The sequence below is a fragment of the Brachypodium distachyon genome, chromosome 4 (assembly GCF_000005505.3).
Source record: "Brachypodium distachyon strain Bd21 chromosome 4, Brachypodium_distachyon_v3.0, whole genome shotgun sequence".
NCBI lineage: Eukaryota > Viridiplantae > Streptophyta > Magnoliopsida > Poales > Poaceae > Brachypodium > Brachypodium distachyon.
Window position 1 is genome coordinate 44,311,215 of NC_016134.3, and position 14,271 is coordinate 44,325,485.

Genomic DNA, 14,271 nt, shown 5'->3' on the forward strand with positions numbered 1-14,271 from the left:
TTTTTATCTTTGCTTCCTGATTTGCGGTCTGCCAGGTTTCGTTCTTTTGTTGTTGTTTGCTTGGTTGGGTCATCCTCATGGACGTGCCTTCCGAGAGACATGGGGACGAGGTGGTTTCTCCTAATATTGGACGTGCTTTGTTAGAACTAAATAAGCATATTTCTGAAACGTAAGTTTTACCCACATTTTTGTTTAGTTTCTTCGTGAATTCAATGATGAAGTCTATTCAACGCCGTGGGTATAATGGGCCATAATGTCTCAGGGCAGCAAGATAGAAGGAGGGGAGTCAATTTCGAAACCCTGAAAAAAATCCCCAATTTTGACGAACCCTAAAAATCCACAATCTTGATGAACCGTAAAGAAAGAATTTTGGTACTTACACGGCGGGCGCCGCACTTCAGACGACAAAGAGCATGGCCTCACGCCGTGCGCACCGCCTGATCATGAACTCCAGCGCCGGTCCCCGCCATTGCACCACCCATACAAATGGACGCACATGATGTCGAGGCGTCGGCCGCCACGCTCGACGAAGCAGCGCGCGGGACAGAGTCCCAGCACGCTGCTCCGGCGAGCGCAGCCCCCGCGCCACCATGGATGCTGGACAGAGATGCTCGCCCCTTCGAGCATCGCTGCCGCGCTGGCACCGCCTTGTATGCTGGACAAGGGAAGGGAATGAGGGAGTTAGGGTTCAGGCTCCCTTATTTTCATTCGATCCGACGGCTTGGAGCACAGAGGAAAGCATACGGGCCGTCGGGACGTAAACGGGCCAACTCTGGTTACGGGCTCCAGCCCAAGTTTGTTCAATCCAGGAACTATCAAGAGAAAAAGGGGCCTCGCTGCTGTAAACTACCACGTGGTTAATAATTCCCTCTTGGACTATCCATCCTTCCAGGAACTTTATTTTTTTTCTGAATAATTCCATGTCGGATATCCACCCTCAACTAATGCTTACGCTACGGATTAAACCGATTAGATTCATAAGCAAATATTTTGTGTGACACAGCATTCTTTTTTTCCCTAATAAAAATTCCAAAAAAAATTATGTTTTGCGATAAATTCATCAACAAATAATTTTCGTTTCGAATGATACAGCGCGCGTACACATCTAGTCATTATACTGTCTCGTGTCTTTTGTAAACGTACTGTCTTGCACGGAGTAATATACATTGCCTTAATTAGATACGTAGTAGAAAACACTAGGCAGGACAAGTAACAAAAGTACCGCAACACAGAAAAGCTAGAGAGAAGCCAAGCACCTGACACTCATGAAACAACAGACATGACAATTAATCATGAGAAAGGCAGGAAATATTTCCTCAAGTACTTCACTTTAGCATTGAGAATTGCAAGTACATCGTGTACGACAGTAACACAAAACAAATCGAAGCCAGGATAAACAATATTTATTACTCCGCATAATTATATTTATTAATTCATTTTCCATGGCTGCACCGCCACTGCACCGGCCGGCGTTTCAGCTAGCAGCGGTACCTCCGGCCGCCGCAGGTGCCCTCTCTCTGGCAGTTGAAGTAGGCGGCGGCGACAGGGGCACCGAGGCCGTAGCACTCGGCGAAGTCCCTGGCGTTGAAGTTGGCACGCCAGCCCGGCGCGTAGATCGTCTGCCGCTCTGTCTGCCGGAACGCCACGAACGCGAAGCGGTGGATCCCCGCCGTCGGCTGCGGCTTCTCGTACGCCACCACCGCAGTTCCTAATGAGCATTGTAAGTTTTCGAATTATGCATATTGACAAACCAAGTCACTGTATTTCCTGTGTTATGTAAAATTCGCTCAGCTAGTTACCACGACTGACGTCGCCTCCTTCTGGTATGTCTGTGACCAACCTATATGCGATAAGGAAACAGAATTAGCAACTGATCACGACAAGTAATTTCGGTTAGAGGGAGTAATAAATTCACAAAAAGGAATTCCCTCGATCACGCGTGCACGTACACACGTACCAATGGAGGTACTCCCTTTTGGAAGGGTCGCTTGGCGTGGGTGCATCAGGGTCCATGATCACGAGCGTGTAGAGCGATCTGGATCGTCCGGTGATCTGGACCGTCGGCTGGTTCGCCACCGGCTTCAGCTCGGACCCGTTGGTGATCTCGCGGTTGCCGTACAGCACCCTCAGCCGCGCCGACGCGTCGAAGTAATCCACGATGTCGCCCACGATGTTCCCCACGATCAGCGGATCCCTCGACATGCTGCTCGATCACCGCCTGTTAATTACCCTGAGCTAGAATTGCTGGCTTAATTAATTGTATACTGAACTCAAACTTGGCTAGCTAGTGATCAGTACTGCAGTTCACTTGAAGACCTGCTTGCTAATCTGGTACATGCATGCAGCGTTGTGGTGCTATTTATATACAAAATTAACCTCCCTGTGTGAAGTCCTGTATACACTACTGTACTATATTTCCATTGTGAGTATGGAACGAAAGGTACACGTACGGCGTGTGTATGTAAAGAGAAATCTAGCTATCCAGTGCTGCCTAGACACGGTCATCCAAAGTCAGAGAATATATGAGAATAATGGAAGTTCCTGGACTAATCAAAGTGTGGGTTGTGACATCGTGGAACCTGATCTTGCCGTCCCCTCGCATCTCTGATCTGATCGACGGCGCAAGTTTTGCCGCCAGAGAGTTCCGTGACGATCGGACGGCTAGACTGTGGTCACTTGGCAGCAATTCGAACTTAGAACTGATGGGTGATACGATTCCGGATTCGGGCTTTTAGCTGGGGCTTCTTCTTGGAATCCGACTTTCTGTAAAGGTCCATCTTAATCGTTGACAGAAAAGGTATAGCCCCATACACCAAGCTGGGTGTGCTATCGTTAAGCCCTTAATCGGCTCGATCGGCGATCGAGTATAAAATCTTTTTGGCGTAGCTAGCGTCCGTGGCTTTTTGGCCCCCCTTGCGTTTGGCGTGGTGCCGGCGCCGTCATCAGCTAGCCTCCCCCAATCCTCGCAGGCACTAGTCAAATTAATTTGGCTAGTTATCACATTATGTTCCCGTTACTTATTTTTTTTCCGTGCGTGACCAAGATAATTTATTAAATCTTAAATCAATCAATCCTTGTAGGACATAAAAGAAAATTGCACACAAATCCTTGTGAAAAAACGGTGTTGTGTTTCTCCTGCAACCGATAGTGCTTTTGGACTGCCGAACAACGTCGGAGCTAGGAAAACGATGATGACGTAGCAACCAGTAAGTCATCGGTCATACAGAAGAGGCCAATGACAGTTATGTCGACAAACTGACCGCCGTCTCGGAGAAAAAAAATGATGAAGAGGGTTGGATGACCATCCAGATCGGAGAACACGTAGCCTCACTAGACCCGTGACGAATTCGAAACCCATCGACCTCGCCGATCAATTGAAGAAGAAACGAAAGGACAGAAACACGTCGTTGCTTTGCTCTCTTAAGTACGTTTTGATTCGCACGAGCACTGGCTGGGAATTATGTACTAGCTACTTGGATACCTTAGATTAAACATGCACGTTTTTTTTTGTATTAGATGTGGATGAATCCTTGTTTATACAAATATTACATCGAAATTCACAAAAAAAAATACTACATGTGTTGTTTTTTATTCTGAGTCAAATTTCTTAAATTTTGATCAAATTTATAGAAAAATCTAAAAACATCTACGAGTCTAATTTGGTTTTATTTTTTCATGGTATATATGTTCGTGGTACACTTATTTCATTTTATAAACTACGCAATAGAAGCATGAAAAAAGAAAAAAAAAAAGAGCACTGCGCGTGCTAATTGGGCCGGACGCCTGTGAGCGGTGGCTATCCTGACGGATAAGGCATCGTACAGTAGAAAAAAAAACGCCGTCCACACAGCAATTGAAAGCCCAGCACATGGGGAAAGAATTCGGCCGAAAACCAGGACAGGGCCCAACAATTTTACGCTGTTGTCGCCATACGCGACAGGCGACAGCTACGCAAACGCGGGCACATGCACTGCCGACAGAACCCCCAGACTACTGCCACGCGACCCCGGCGCGCTGCAAAATTCCGGTCTCATTCATTCCATCCAGAACGAATAAAAGAGCTGGACGGCGACGTCCGGCCAATGATTAATTAGCTCGCGATAAGAGCCAGCTTAAGGCGTGGGGAAATGATATGACCGGCTGATCGATCGGATCGGCGCCGGCCGAAATAGCGGCGCCTTCCTGAGGCTCATCGACATGTTGCCGCGCGCCGCAATTTCGCTCGAGGATCCCGTGGTTGGTACGTAGCGTTGCGTTGGGCATGCAGCGGCAGCTAGATGGCTAGATCCCCAAAGCTACAGCTTTTGATCGTGATTTGCCGACGGACGCTTTTTGGATCCGGGGAATACTCTCCAATCCGGCTCGTCATCGTTCTCAAAGGCAAGAAGGAAATTCCTGCGTGGGGCCGGCTAGCTATACCGTGAGAATTGACTCGAGGAATTCTTTGAGGAGAAACTGAAAGTCGCGTATGGATGGAGGTACTCGCTCCGATGGGAAAGAAGATGCTACATTTGACTTCGTACGTGAAAGAAAATTAGCTAGGGAGGCTCCGCCTTGACATCTTTTGTGCAGTACTTTATTGAACAGTATTCTTTGTTACAGGCTCTGTTTTGCATAATACTTAAAATTCGTATATATAAAAAGTCGGGTCGTGATCCGTCACAGAAAGTCATTAATAAAGGTAAGAGTGAAAAGGACAAGAAAAATGATAGCGGCCAGGCCATTGCTGGTGGGGGTATCGTGGGCTCGTGGCTCAACGTAAGGTTCCCGGATATCATCTGTCAATATATTATATAGCTTTCAAAAGCGATGACTCTCTGTCGTCATTCCCTCGATTGTGCAATACCGCATCGCCATTTCGAGAATAAAGACCTCACGAATGTGTTGGATAGGGGCATAATTTCAGTTTGTTGCAATAGCTAGATTTATTTTTCCCGCCGCAAGATCTCATTTCCTCTTGTTCCACCTGGACAAGATTCATCGTGTTTTATCTACAAAATACTAACATAAAGTTAACACACTAAATTTATCATGTCCGTTCCATCCAAATAACAGTACTAGTGAAACAACGTCATCCCTCGAATTAGTGGGACATTATCTTTCTTGTAAAGTACTGTAGGGGACATTTTCTATGTATGACTTCCAAAAACGCCACTACGAACGACGCCAAAGTAAAAGTACGTAAAAAAAATTAGAAACACTAAATACAACATACACACACACCACAACATGCATCACCCTCACACAATGTCTACAAAAGCCATGGAGTCTCGAATTGATGAAGTCATCACACTTATGCGGTTGTGTATGTCTTGTTTCTGTTTACTTAAATTTGAAGTGTCGCAAAAGCACTAGGTCAACGTCATCGTAATATCAAGGAAAATTATATCAAGAAAAAGGAAAAGATTCATGAAAAGTCGATAAAACGGAGGAAATGTAAAATACCAGGAAAGTTTATAAAAATCGGGGAAGGGCACAACAAAAGCCAACGGTGTAAAAATACTATTAAAGCATGCCGCCTTATAGATATTTAAAATGGGATTCAATACAAAGGAAAATTAAGAACTAAAATACATTTAAAGAATTTACTACGGTCAATATTAATTAAGGTACCTAACCATTTTTAAAAAAATTGGCGTAATATTTTCCGACAACTATATAGTTGATGAAATTGGTTAAATATTAAAATTAAATGTATTTCATATTATTTATATTTTTATCTGGGTGTGGCTATATCTCAGGCATCTGCTTTTTAAGCAAAAGGCTTAAATCTCAGTCGACGCATTAGACCTGTCAGATTAAGATGTGAGTGACATCTCTACTCCCTCCTCTTCCATGTGTTGGCGTTGGATCGCGTCGATTTATCTCTAACAAAAAAGCAGACGGCTTCTCGATAGCGAAACCATGTTTTATTTGTATTGTTGGTTTCTCCCAATTTTTGAACGTGTTTGAATCATCCAAATTTACAGTTTCTCCTGATATTTTTATAGTGCTGACTCGACGATTTTTTTCCCAGGGATTATTACGTCGGATAGAATGAGACACGTAAACACCATGTTTAATTACTCCACGACTCACCAAATGTTTCAAAACCAAAAGGACCGGCCGGCCGGTGCACCATGGGAAAGTTCTCCCCTGCACGTGCCATGCAGCCGTTGATCAATATACTATAGCCCCGGCCTCGACCCGGCAGTCAGTACTGTCCATGCATAATGCATTGACTTGTCTAAACCTGAAGGATTGGGCTGGGCATAGTCTTGCCTGTCTTCACCAAAAGTTGTTGATTCCCTCCCCGGCGGCAACACGTGAGCCGTCCGATCGGAAATCAGGGAGCGGAAAGGGGCCGGGCCTCCCTCGATGTCACAAGGCGAATTTACCCCTCTGTTTGCGTGTCATCGATCCAGGATCTTACACTTTTAGATTGGACTGCGACTTATGATAAGGATAATTGGAGTAAGCAATCCAACAGCGTATATCTTTTGAACCCCAGGCTGCAGACACTCTCCAGAATTCTCGATAGATAGAAGCAGATCACTTATAACGTACTGGAGGCCTATAAATAGCCGGGAGTTGGCTTTTCCATGCCACGCCAAACTAAGATCCAGCCATCTCACTGCATATTTGAGCTTAGCCATGCACACTTGAACTAGCTATAGCTAGTCAAGATCGAACCTTGGCCATTTGTAAGTAGTGTAACAACTTGATGAGCTGAGCCGGCGCTGACAAGTGAGTGACAATAATGTCGAGGGATCCGCTGATCGTGGGGAACATCGTGGGCGACATGGTGGACTACTTCGACGCGTCGGGGCGGCTGAGGGTGCTGTACGGCAACCGCGAGATCACCAACGGGTCCGAGCTCAGGCCGTCGCAGGTGGTGAACCAGCCGACGGTCCAGATCACCGGACTCTCCGGGTCATTCTACACGCTCGTGAGTGATGTGCCCTACTCTACATATTACTACCATGATGCACACCTAATTGTGTGTGCATGTATGCATGCATGTCTTTTTTTTTTCATCTAAGAGGCCGGCTACACGTTATATCCATGCATGCATGCAAGCAAGCAAACTTGCATGTGTGCTGTCAAAAAGAAGAAGCAAGCAAGCTCGTGTAACGTTTGTGCCATGCATGCATGTTTTTGTTAATTTGTAGGTGATGGTGGACCCTGATGCACCTAGCCCAAGCGACCCTTCCGAAAGGGAGTACCTCCATTGGTACGTACGTGCTCACTAGCTTCGCTCTTTCATTCCTCCATCTATGTAAGTGTAGCTTTAAGGCTGGATAATTGCTATATTTGTCTGATCTCGATCAATATCTCCTTGTGTACATATAGGTTGGTCACAGACATACCAGACGGAGGTGACATCAGTCGTGGTAATTAGAAAAACGAACACAGAATTAACTACTACTCCGTACCAAGGTTTCCACATGCATATATGCACGTATAGCAAATTATTAAGAATGCCAAATTACGTACGATGGATGTGCAGGGAATGAGGTGGTGGCGTACGAGAGCCCGCGTCCGACGGCGGGGATCCACCGTTTCGTGTTCGTGGCGTTCCGGCAGACGGTGCGGCAGGCCATCTACGCGCCCGGGTGGCGCGCCAACTTCAACACCAGGGACTTCGCCGCCTGCTACAGCCTCGGCGCCCCCACCGCTGCCGCCTACTTCTACTGCCAGAGGGAGGGAAGCTGCGGTGGCCGCCGCTACCGCTGAAAAATGCCAGCCACATATCACTAGCAGGTATACGATCCATCTCTGCCGTCCGAATACGTGTGACAACACGTACGGCAAATGAATGTATGATGTGTGGGTCTCGGCCGGGCGTGAATGCCCGGATACGTACGGTGTGTACTTTGGTGTTTCAAAGATACGTATACTTTCTCCGTCCAACAAAAAAATCTCAAGTTTGTTAAATTTTGAATGTATCTAAACATGACTGAGTGTATAGATTTATTCAAATTTGATCAAAATTGAGACATTCTTCGTCTTTGTTGGACAGATAGAGTAGCTAGCTTCTCTGTTGGCTGGTAGCACTGTAATAGTGTAATTAATAAACGCACGGTCGCATCCGCCCGAAAAAAAAAAAGAATAACTTTCAAAATTGGAAATGTGCGTGCATGCTCCATCTTTACTGCTACTTAATTTCGAGTTTGTTACTTGCGTTGGTCCGTCTCCTTCGGCCAGCAGCAACCACGACCCCCACGCGTGCTTACTCAAATCAAAACATCCAATCGACGCCAGAATTTACTCCCGCACTCGACCTTCCAATTATCTCCACTGCCGCGATTATCTTCAGTCACCAGATTACCTGCCTTCTTCCTCTGCTCTCCAGACCGCGGTGGCAAATTTGCAATTTTCGTGCGCCACCGTTCTCCCCTCACCGCACGCAAATCTTTCAATCCTATCCCTAGCGGCGAACGACGATGACGGCTGCCGCTGCCTGCTGGCCACAGCCGAGGCCGCGCTCGGCAGGGGCTGGACCGGGCCGCTGGACATAGACGGCGTCTCTCGCGCAGATGCCTTCGGCCGCTCCTCCTTTCCTCACACAAAGCAGCGGCGGACGACGACGACAATGGCCACCGCCGCCGCCTCCCACCTCCGTCGCACCCGCGGCGCCGAGTGCCTCGTCGGCGACCACCCGGCACCGTCCTCTTCACCGCCTGCAAACCCCAGAGTAACCCCCCTCCTCCTCCGTCGCCCCCCTCATCCATCTCTTTATTTTATTTGTGTACTCGTCAATGTACCCCGTTTCTTTTCTTTACAATGTCCCTAGATGATGATCATTCTGATGTAGCAGATCCGTTGTTATGTTATAGCTATTGTTTTGTTGGATGGACTGGTTTAACATCTGTTTGCGTGCTACATTCTGATCCATCTACTGTTGGGGGAAACAAACAGCTGTAGCCACCGTGGACACAATCAACACCACACCGAGGAGATTACAAGGTGAGCTCTAAAAAACACGGCTTCATCTTTCTACACCATGTTCTTCTGTTGCTCACTGCTCTTGATGCCCCATAAGCCCATCATGTGCAAGGTGCTTTCTAAACTCAAGGCTGCTTCTAAGGCAAGGAGTAGCACACTACTGGCTGCCTCTTCATATATTATCAAATTCTCTCTCAAAAAGATTTTTGATATGTTATGTTAATTTGCCTTGTTTAGCAGACTTAAGAAGAGGCGAGGAAATTTCTGTTCAAAATGGTGTTGTTAGAAGTTGAATATGGAGGATTACATATTATTGAGGAGTCTCAAATCCTGCTCTGATATAGCTCAGGTTAGAAAATATCATACTTCACGTAGTGTAACAACTGGCCTGGGAAGTGTGCAGTATTTGTATATTATGGTACATGTAGTGGTTCTCAGGTAATTTATATATGCAACACCTCCAATGTCAATTGTCTGCACTAAATCGTTGTTGCATGCAAATATGGTTATGGCTATGGATCAGGTAATGACACAATCAGTAAGTGCTACTCATGGTGGTGGTTTCTGTTTTGCTCATGCTGTTTAAGCAAAATCAAAGTTATTTCGTGATACAAAATATCCTTCTACGGAATTAGCTTCTGGATATGTTATTTTAATGTAGATGCAGTAAATATCGTGTACATGTATTAGAAGTAGAACATCATAGAGGAATGCTGGCAGCAGGTTACAGGTTTGGTGTGGCTTATTCTTTTTAGAATAAGATTTTAATGCATCTCTTGTTTCGAGTTGAATGCCTTGGGAATATCAATGGTTCCTAGATGCCCCCATTTTATTTTTGCATCATGCGAACATCTTTGGAACATATATAATTTAGCTTCTAGAGTATGTTTTCTGCTATTTTGAGTTTTTGTTGTTGGAATTGAGGAAAAACAACAGTTGGTTGATATTCATCACAATTTTCATTTTGAATTCCTGCTTTTAAAGTTCCTTTTTTACTAGCCATAGCAGTTCAACTGTTTAAGATCCTTTTTACTGGACATAGCAGCTCAAGATCCTTTTTACTGGACATAGCAGATCTGGTAGATCTAAAAATAATCACCATCTGTTTGTAGGTTAAAGCTTTATGGCTGGCTTGGTCCTACAATTGAAAAGATTAGCCACGGCAGCAAGGGAGTACATGTTTGTTCTTTTGCTTGATTGGTCAGGTAGATTGTCCTATTGTTGCACAAAAGAATTTCCCCATTTGTCCTAATATACAGTTAGTGTGGTGTTGAACTCATATCTAAAGAAATTTTAGTTGAGCATGTTAGTGTTCACTGCACGAATACTCATTTTGGTGTGTTGATCATGTCACTTCGGAACCACCTGTCTTTTTGGTGATATTAATTAGATGCCACTGAGTTTGAATTTGCCCCATCCTGGCATAGGGGACACATTGTTACATCGTCTGTTTCAGAAAAGCAGGGTTTGGAACCCTTGTTTTTGTTAGAAATAATAAAGGCAAGGGATCACATTGTTCTGCCTTTACCAATCTTCCGCAGTGTGTATTGTTGAAAACAAAGTGAGTATCCTACATAAATACTGAAAATTTACTTGTGATTTAGTAGCATGGTAATACATGCTCGTACTCGAAAACTTCGGTTTCGCATTGGAGATTTCCTATGTTTGAAAGATAATGTTGCTCATATTGAAGTTAGAAGAAAATTTGTTTTTATTTATATTTATGTAGCACATCCTGTCTATGAATCAAATTTTTATCCTTGCACTCTCGTTTTGTTTGTCATTGTTCTTATATATTTTCTTCATTCATGTCGGCGTGTCTTTTGTTGTCACCGGTGAGGTAGATGGAGGTAGATGGAAGCGGAATTGAGCTTGAAGCGAAGTTGATGAACACTATTGACGATGTAGAATGTTGGCCACAAATTTCATTAATATGGCATCATATTAGGTGTCATTTTTCGTTGCAACGCACGGGCACTTTGCTAGTAAGAATAGGATTGGTGTTGAAAGGGACACGTAATGCATGTAAATCAGACAATACCACTTTTTAATTAGGAGTGATAGTACTAATAGTTTTGTTATGTCCAAGTTGCATGATTTGTTTGTTACGGACTAGTAGATTGCTCAACCGTCGTATTTTGCTTGTGTTTAGATACTGATCTGACGGCTCTTTTAACATTGACCGAGTATTGCTTAAAAACTAGACTTCTGAGATATAGCCACGCTATAAGAATAAAGTTTAAAATCGCTTGACGTAGCCACACTGTAAGGTTGCCATTGATTTGCACAACCCACCGCTATCCGAAATCACCATGCATGGTGGTCAGCGCTTAATTCGCCTGCTGCCTAACAGTCTTTTTTTGTTTTTGTTTGAGAGGATCCTGCCTGCCTTTCTTTTGTTTAGGGGTGAGAGGATCCTGCCTGGAATCAGGCCCGAGCCCGTCTAACTTCAAGTTGGCCTGCTCCGTCGCGAAGACTTGTTGGAGGACTAGTCCAGGGCCCAAGCCCGTCCAACCTAATGTTGAAAAAACAACTCAAATGAAAATGAAAAGTTATTCTTAAAAAAATGATGAAAAAGAAAAGACCGCGCCACAGGATCCGTGTCATTTGCCCCCTGCCCAATCAGCACGTGCGCAAGGTCACATGGCAGATCGGACGGTGCAGAACCGATCACGCAGCGAGATGCTGCTCCGCTACGCACATTACATTCACGGGTTAATTAATTACAGGTGTACAAAAATCGGAAGAAAACAGAGACCGGAAAAACACACGTGCAAGGGAATGACATTTGCAACCGTCGTACTACTGCGAGCCCTGCAACCGCCGCGCCGTCATCCCCAAAACCGCCGGTCGTCGCTTTCTCCCGCCATTCCACGTACTCTTTCTTCTCTTCCCCTCGACCGGATCCTCCCTCCCGCAGGCCGCGCGCCGGCGGCAAGAAAACAGAAAAAACTAGAAACCCAGCATTGCTCGCGTTGATCGACGATGGCGAGCGGCGACGGCGGCGAGGAAGAAGACCTGGGGATGTTCGTGGACGCGTTGCCGCTGCCGGACGACTTCGACGACGTCCTGCACTTGCTCGACATTCCCGTCGACGCCGCCGAGGCCGATCCGCCGGTTCTTCAACCGCCACTCACGGGCACGGCCGCCGCGGCAGTACCGGTGCAGCAGCAGCAGTACAATATTGCGGACTGCTACGACTACCAGCCTGCTAGCACCCACGGTTTATCCGGCAATGCTCGTCCTTACTGGCCACGGACGATGTTCGCTGATGGTTGTTACTCAACCGGTGCCGCCGCCGTCCACGGCGAACCATCCACGTCGGCGGCGGACTGCAGCGGATGCCAAGTGCTCAGAGAAGTCGTGCACTCCAACGGTACATTGCATACATACAGAGATCGAAAGGACGAATGATCATGAGTATAAATCTGAACTTAATCTACGCACGCATATGTGTTTGATTAATTGTGGACTTTTAGGATTGGAGGTCGCGAAGCTGTGCATCCATGGCGGGGCGCCCGGCGTGTTCAACCATGCCATGTCAGAGGTGTATCCTGTCAACAACAACTCCGGCGGCGGGTCGGCTCCTCCGTCCATGACGCAACACTCCTGCATCGAGTAAGATGATCGATCCCCAGCACGATCGAGTTAATCTGAAATGTACAAAAGGATCAAGCAAAAGTTATCCATTTTATTAGTTAATGACTCTCTGATCATACGCATATGCAGTTTCAGAGGGCGGGACTACGACTGGGTGCGGCACTACCTGACGGAATACGCGCTGCGTCTAGCCGCGGGGAACTACGCCGTCGTCAGCGACTCGCTCTCCGTCTTCCACGACGTCCTCTGCACCGACATGAACACAAGCATCATCCTCCTGGACGACGACGGCCACGAATCAGCGGGGACAACTAATGCTTGTAGGAAACAGGCCGCCGCCACCGTCGACTCTGCTGCTGCTACCGCCGCCGCCGTGCAGCCTACGATCCAGATCAGGAACACAGAGCCAGACCAACCTGCAGCAGGTTTTGTGTGTTTGCATGTGTGCTAATTAAATTCGGATTCAGGTGTTCTAGAACTGGTTTAACCTTGTAGATCTTGTGCAGGGCCGTCTCAACCACCAAGATGTGCCACCGATGTGCGAGTGAAACAGCAGCCCTTGCACCCGGTTGCAGCCAGGAGCGCGCTTGCATTACAGGTAGAGGTATCGGTCGCTCACACCTTTATGGAGTACCATATGAAGGAGCACAAGTAGTATCAATTCCACTGATTAATTGTTAGTATGATCAAAACCCACAAAGAACAAATGCCAACCCAACTTATATGTAGTTTGAGAGAGAATTAATCAATCAACCTAAATTTTGGACATAAGATAAAAGTCAGGGATCGCACTAGTTATGCACATGACCGTTCTTATATTGAGATTGAATAGTATCCTTTGTCTGTTCTTATATGATCACCACTCCATTTGTGACGCCGCCGTTGACAGTGTTAGATATGTTTGCAGAGGGAGAGAACTGGGAAGATGAAGTTCGACGACATCGCCCCCTACTTTCACCTCCCCATCGTCGAAGCAGCCGAGAAGCTCGACGTCTGCGCCACCGTTCTCAAAGGAATCTGCCGCAGGGTCGGCGTACAACGGTGGCCGCATCGAAAGGTGAGCACAGAATCGATCGGGCTTCAATTCTTCATGCGTGTCTAATACTCCTGTATCATTGGATATATCCAACATTTTCGACGGTGGGAGTTAGGTGCAGGGCATGTGTGCATTGTGCCTTCTCCGCGTAGTCTCTCGTAAATACAGATGCCATCGACTGGAATAGCAAGCTCTGATTTCACGATTTATATGCTCCAATTTGAACCTTTGCTGTTTTTTGTTAGTAATTTCGATTATTTACGCTGTTAATAGGCCAACCAATTTTTTTTACAGGTGAAAAAAATTAGACAGAGAGATCACAAAACTCAGGAGATCGGGTAATGGAGCCTGGCAAACGAACCAGATCCAGAGGTTGAGTGCTGAAAGGAGAAGAATTTTTGACGGCATTGGATGATTCAGGAGCAGGACATACAATTTACAGTTACACTTTTTTTGGCGCTGAAATTGTGTACATAGATGATATTTTTATAGGGATATGTACATAGATGATTTGGGAAACATAATTAGCATTTATAAAACATAGCCCCTTTAATAGTTACAATATCAACCTGGATTTAGCGAAAATTCACTCCACTGTAGCCCAACAGGCTGAGTGAAGCAATTCACCTGAGGTCGACTTAGGTGGGCCTTAGCAGGCCGAATTCGATCATTCAAGTTAGGCTGAGTTGGGTCATTTCCTAACAGTT

The 14,271-nt window shown here is 46.0% G+C and overlaps 3 protein-coding genes across 3 annotated transcripts; 2 read left to right on the plus strand and 1 right to left on the minus strand.

The window, feature by feature from the left end:
• Positions 1 to 1,311: 1,311 nt before the first annotated feature.
• LOC100846850 (protein HEADING DATE 3A) lies at positions 1,312 to 2,341 on the minus strand. The gene is made up of 3 exons (XM_003576892.2): positions 1,958 to 2,341; positions 1,800 to 1,840; positions 1,312 to 1,708 (listed from the first exon to the last, which is right to left on the minus strand). The coding sequence occupies exons 1-3, from the start codon at positions 2,200 to 2,202 to the stop codon at positions 1,479 to 1,481; spliced, it is 516 nt and encodes a 171-aa protein (XP_003576940.1). The 5' UTR covers positions 2,203 to 2,341; the 3' UTR covers positions 1,312 to 1,478.
• A 4,256-nt stretch (positions 2,342 to 6,597) lies between these two features.
• LOC100823825 (protein TWIN SISTER of FT) lies at positions 6,598 to 10,335 on the plus strand. Its single transcript, XM_003578703.4, has 5 exons — positions 6,598 to 6,928; positions 7,152 to 7,213; positions 7,333 to 7,373; positions 7,490 to 8,677; positions 8,902 to 10,335. Exons 1-4 carry the CDS (start codon positions 6,740 to 6,742, stop codon positions 7,714 to 7,716), a joined length of 519 nt encoding a protein of 172 aa, XP_003578751.1. The 5' UTR covers positions 6,598 to 6,739; the 3' UTR covers positions 7,717 to 8,677; positions 8,902 to 10,335.
• An 821-nt stretch (positions 10,336 to 11,156) lies between these two features.
• Positions 11,157 to 13,906, plus strand: LOC112268699. The gene is made up of 6 exons (XM_024454658.1): positions 11,157 to 12,304; positions 12,408 to 12,546; positions 12,658 to 12,953; positions 13,035 to 13,132; positions 13,436 to 13,585; positions 13,859 to 13,906. Exons 1-6 carry the CDS (start codon positions 11,914 to 11,916, stop codon positions 13,904 to 13,906), a joined length of 1,122 nt encoding a protein of 373 aa, XP_024310426.1. The 5' UTR covers positions 11,157 to 11,913.
• The last annotated feature ends 365 nt before the right edge of the window (positions 13,907 to 14,271 follow it).

What these genes read in the sequence shown, in the direction of transcription:
- LOC100823825 (XM_003578703.4), top strand. Translation starts at nt 6,740, where the DNA reads ATGTCGAGGGATCCGCTGATCGTGGGGAACATCGTGGGCGACATGGTG. An exon ending in GAAAGGGAGTACCTCCATTG is followed by an intron (nt 7,214 to 7,332) that starts GTACGTACGTGC and finishes GTGTACATATAG; the next exon opens with GTTGGTCACAGACATACCAG. An exon ending in CGGAGGTGACATCAGTCGTG is followed by an intron (nt 7,374 to 7,489) that starts GTAATTAGAAAA and finishes ATGGATGTGCAG; the next exon opens with GGAATGAGGTGGTGGCGTAC.
- LOC112268699 (XM_024454658.1), top strand. Translation starts at nt 11,914, where the DNA reads ATGGCGAGCGGCGACGGCGGCGAGGAAGAAGACCTGGGGATGTTCGTG. An exon ending in GCCAGACCAACCTGCAGCAG is followed by an intron (nt 12,954 to 13,034) that starts GTTTTGTGTGTT and finishes GATCTTGTGCAG; the next exon opens with GGCCGTCTCAACCACCAAGA. An exon ending in CGCTTGCATTACAGGTAGAG is followed by an intron (nt 13,133 to 13,435) that starts GTATCGGTCGCT and finishes ATATGTTTGCAG; the next exon opens with AGGGAGAGAACTGGGAAGAT.
- LOC100846850 (XM_003576892.2), bottom strand. Translation starts at nt 2,202, where the DNA reads ATGTCGAGGGATCCGCTGATCGTGGGGAACATCGTGGGCGACATCGTG. An exon ending in AAAAGGGAGTACCTCCATTG is followed by an intron (nt 1,841 to 1,957) that starts GTACGTGTGTAC and finishes TATCGCATATAG; the next exon opens with GTTGGTCACAGACATACCAG. An exon ending in AGGAGGCGACGTCAGTCGTG is followed by an intron (nt 1,709 to 1,799) that starts GTAACTAGCTGA and finishes AATGCTCATTAG; the next exon opens with GAACTGCGGTGGTGGCGTAC.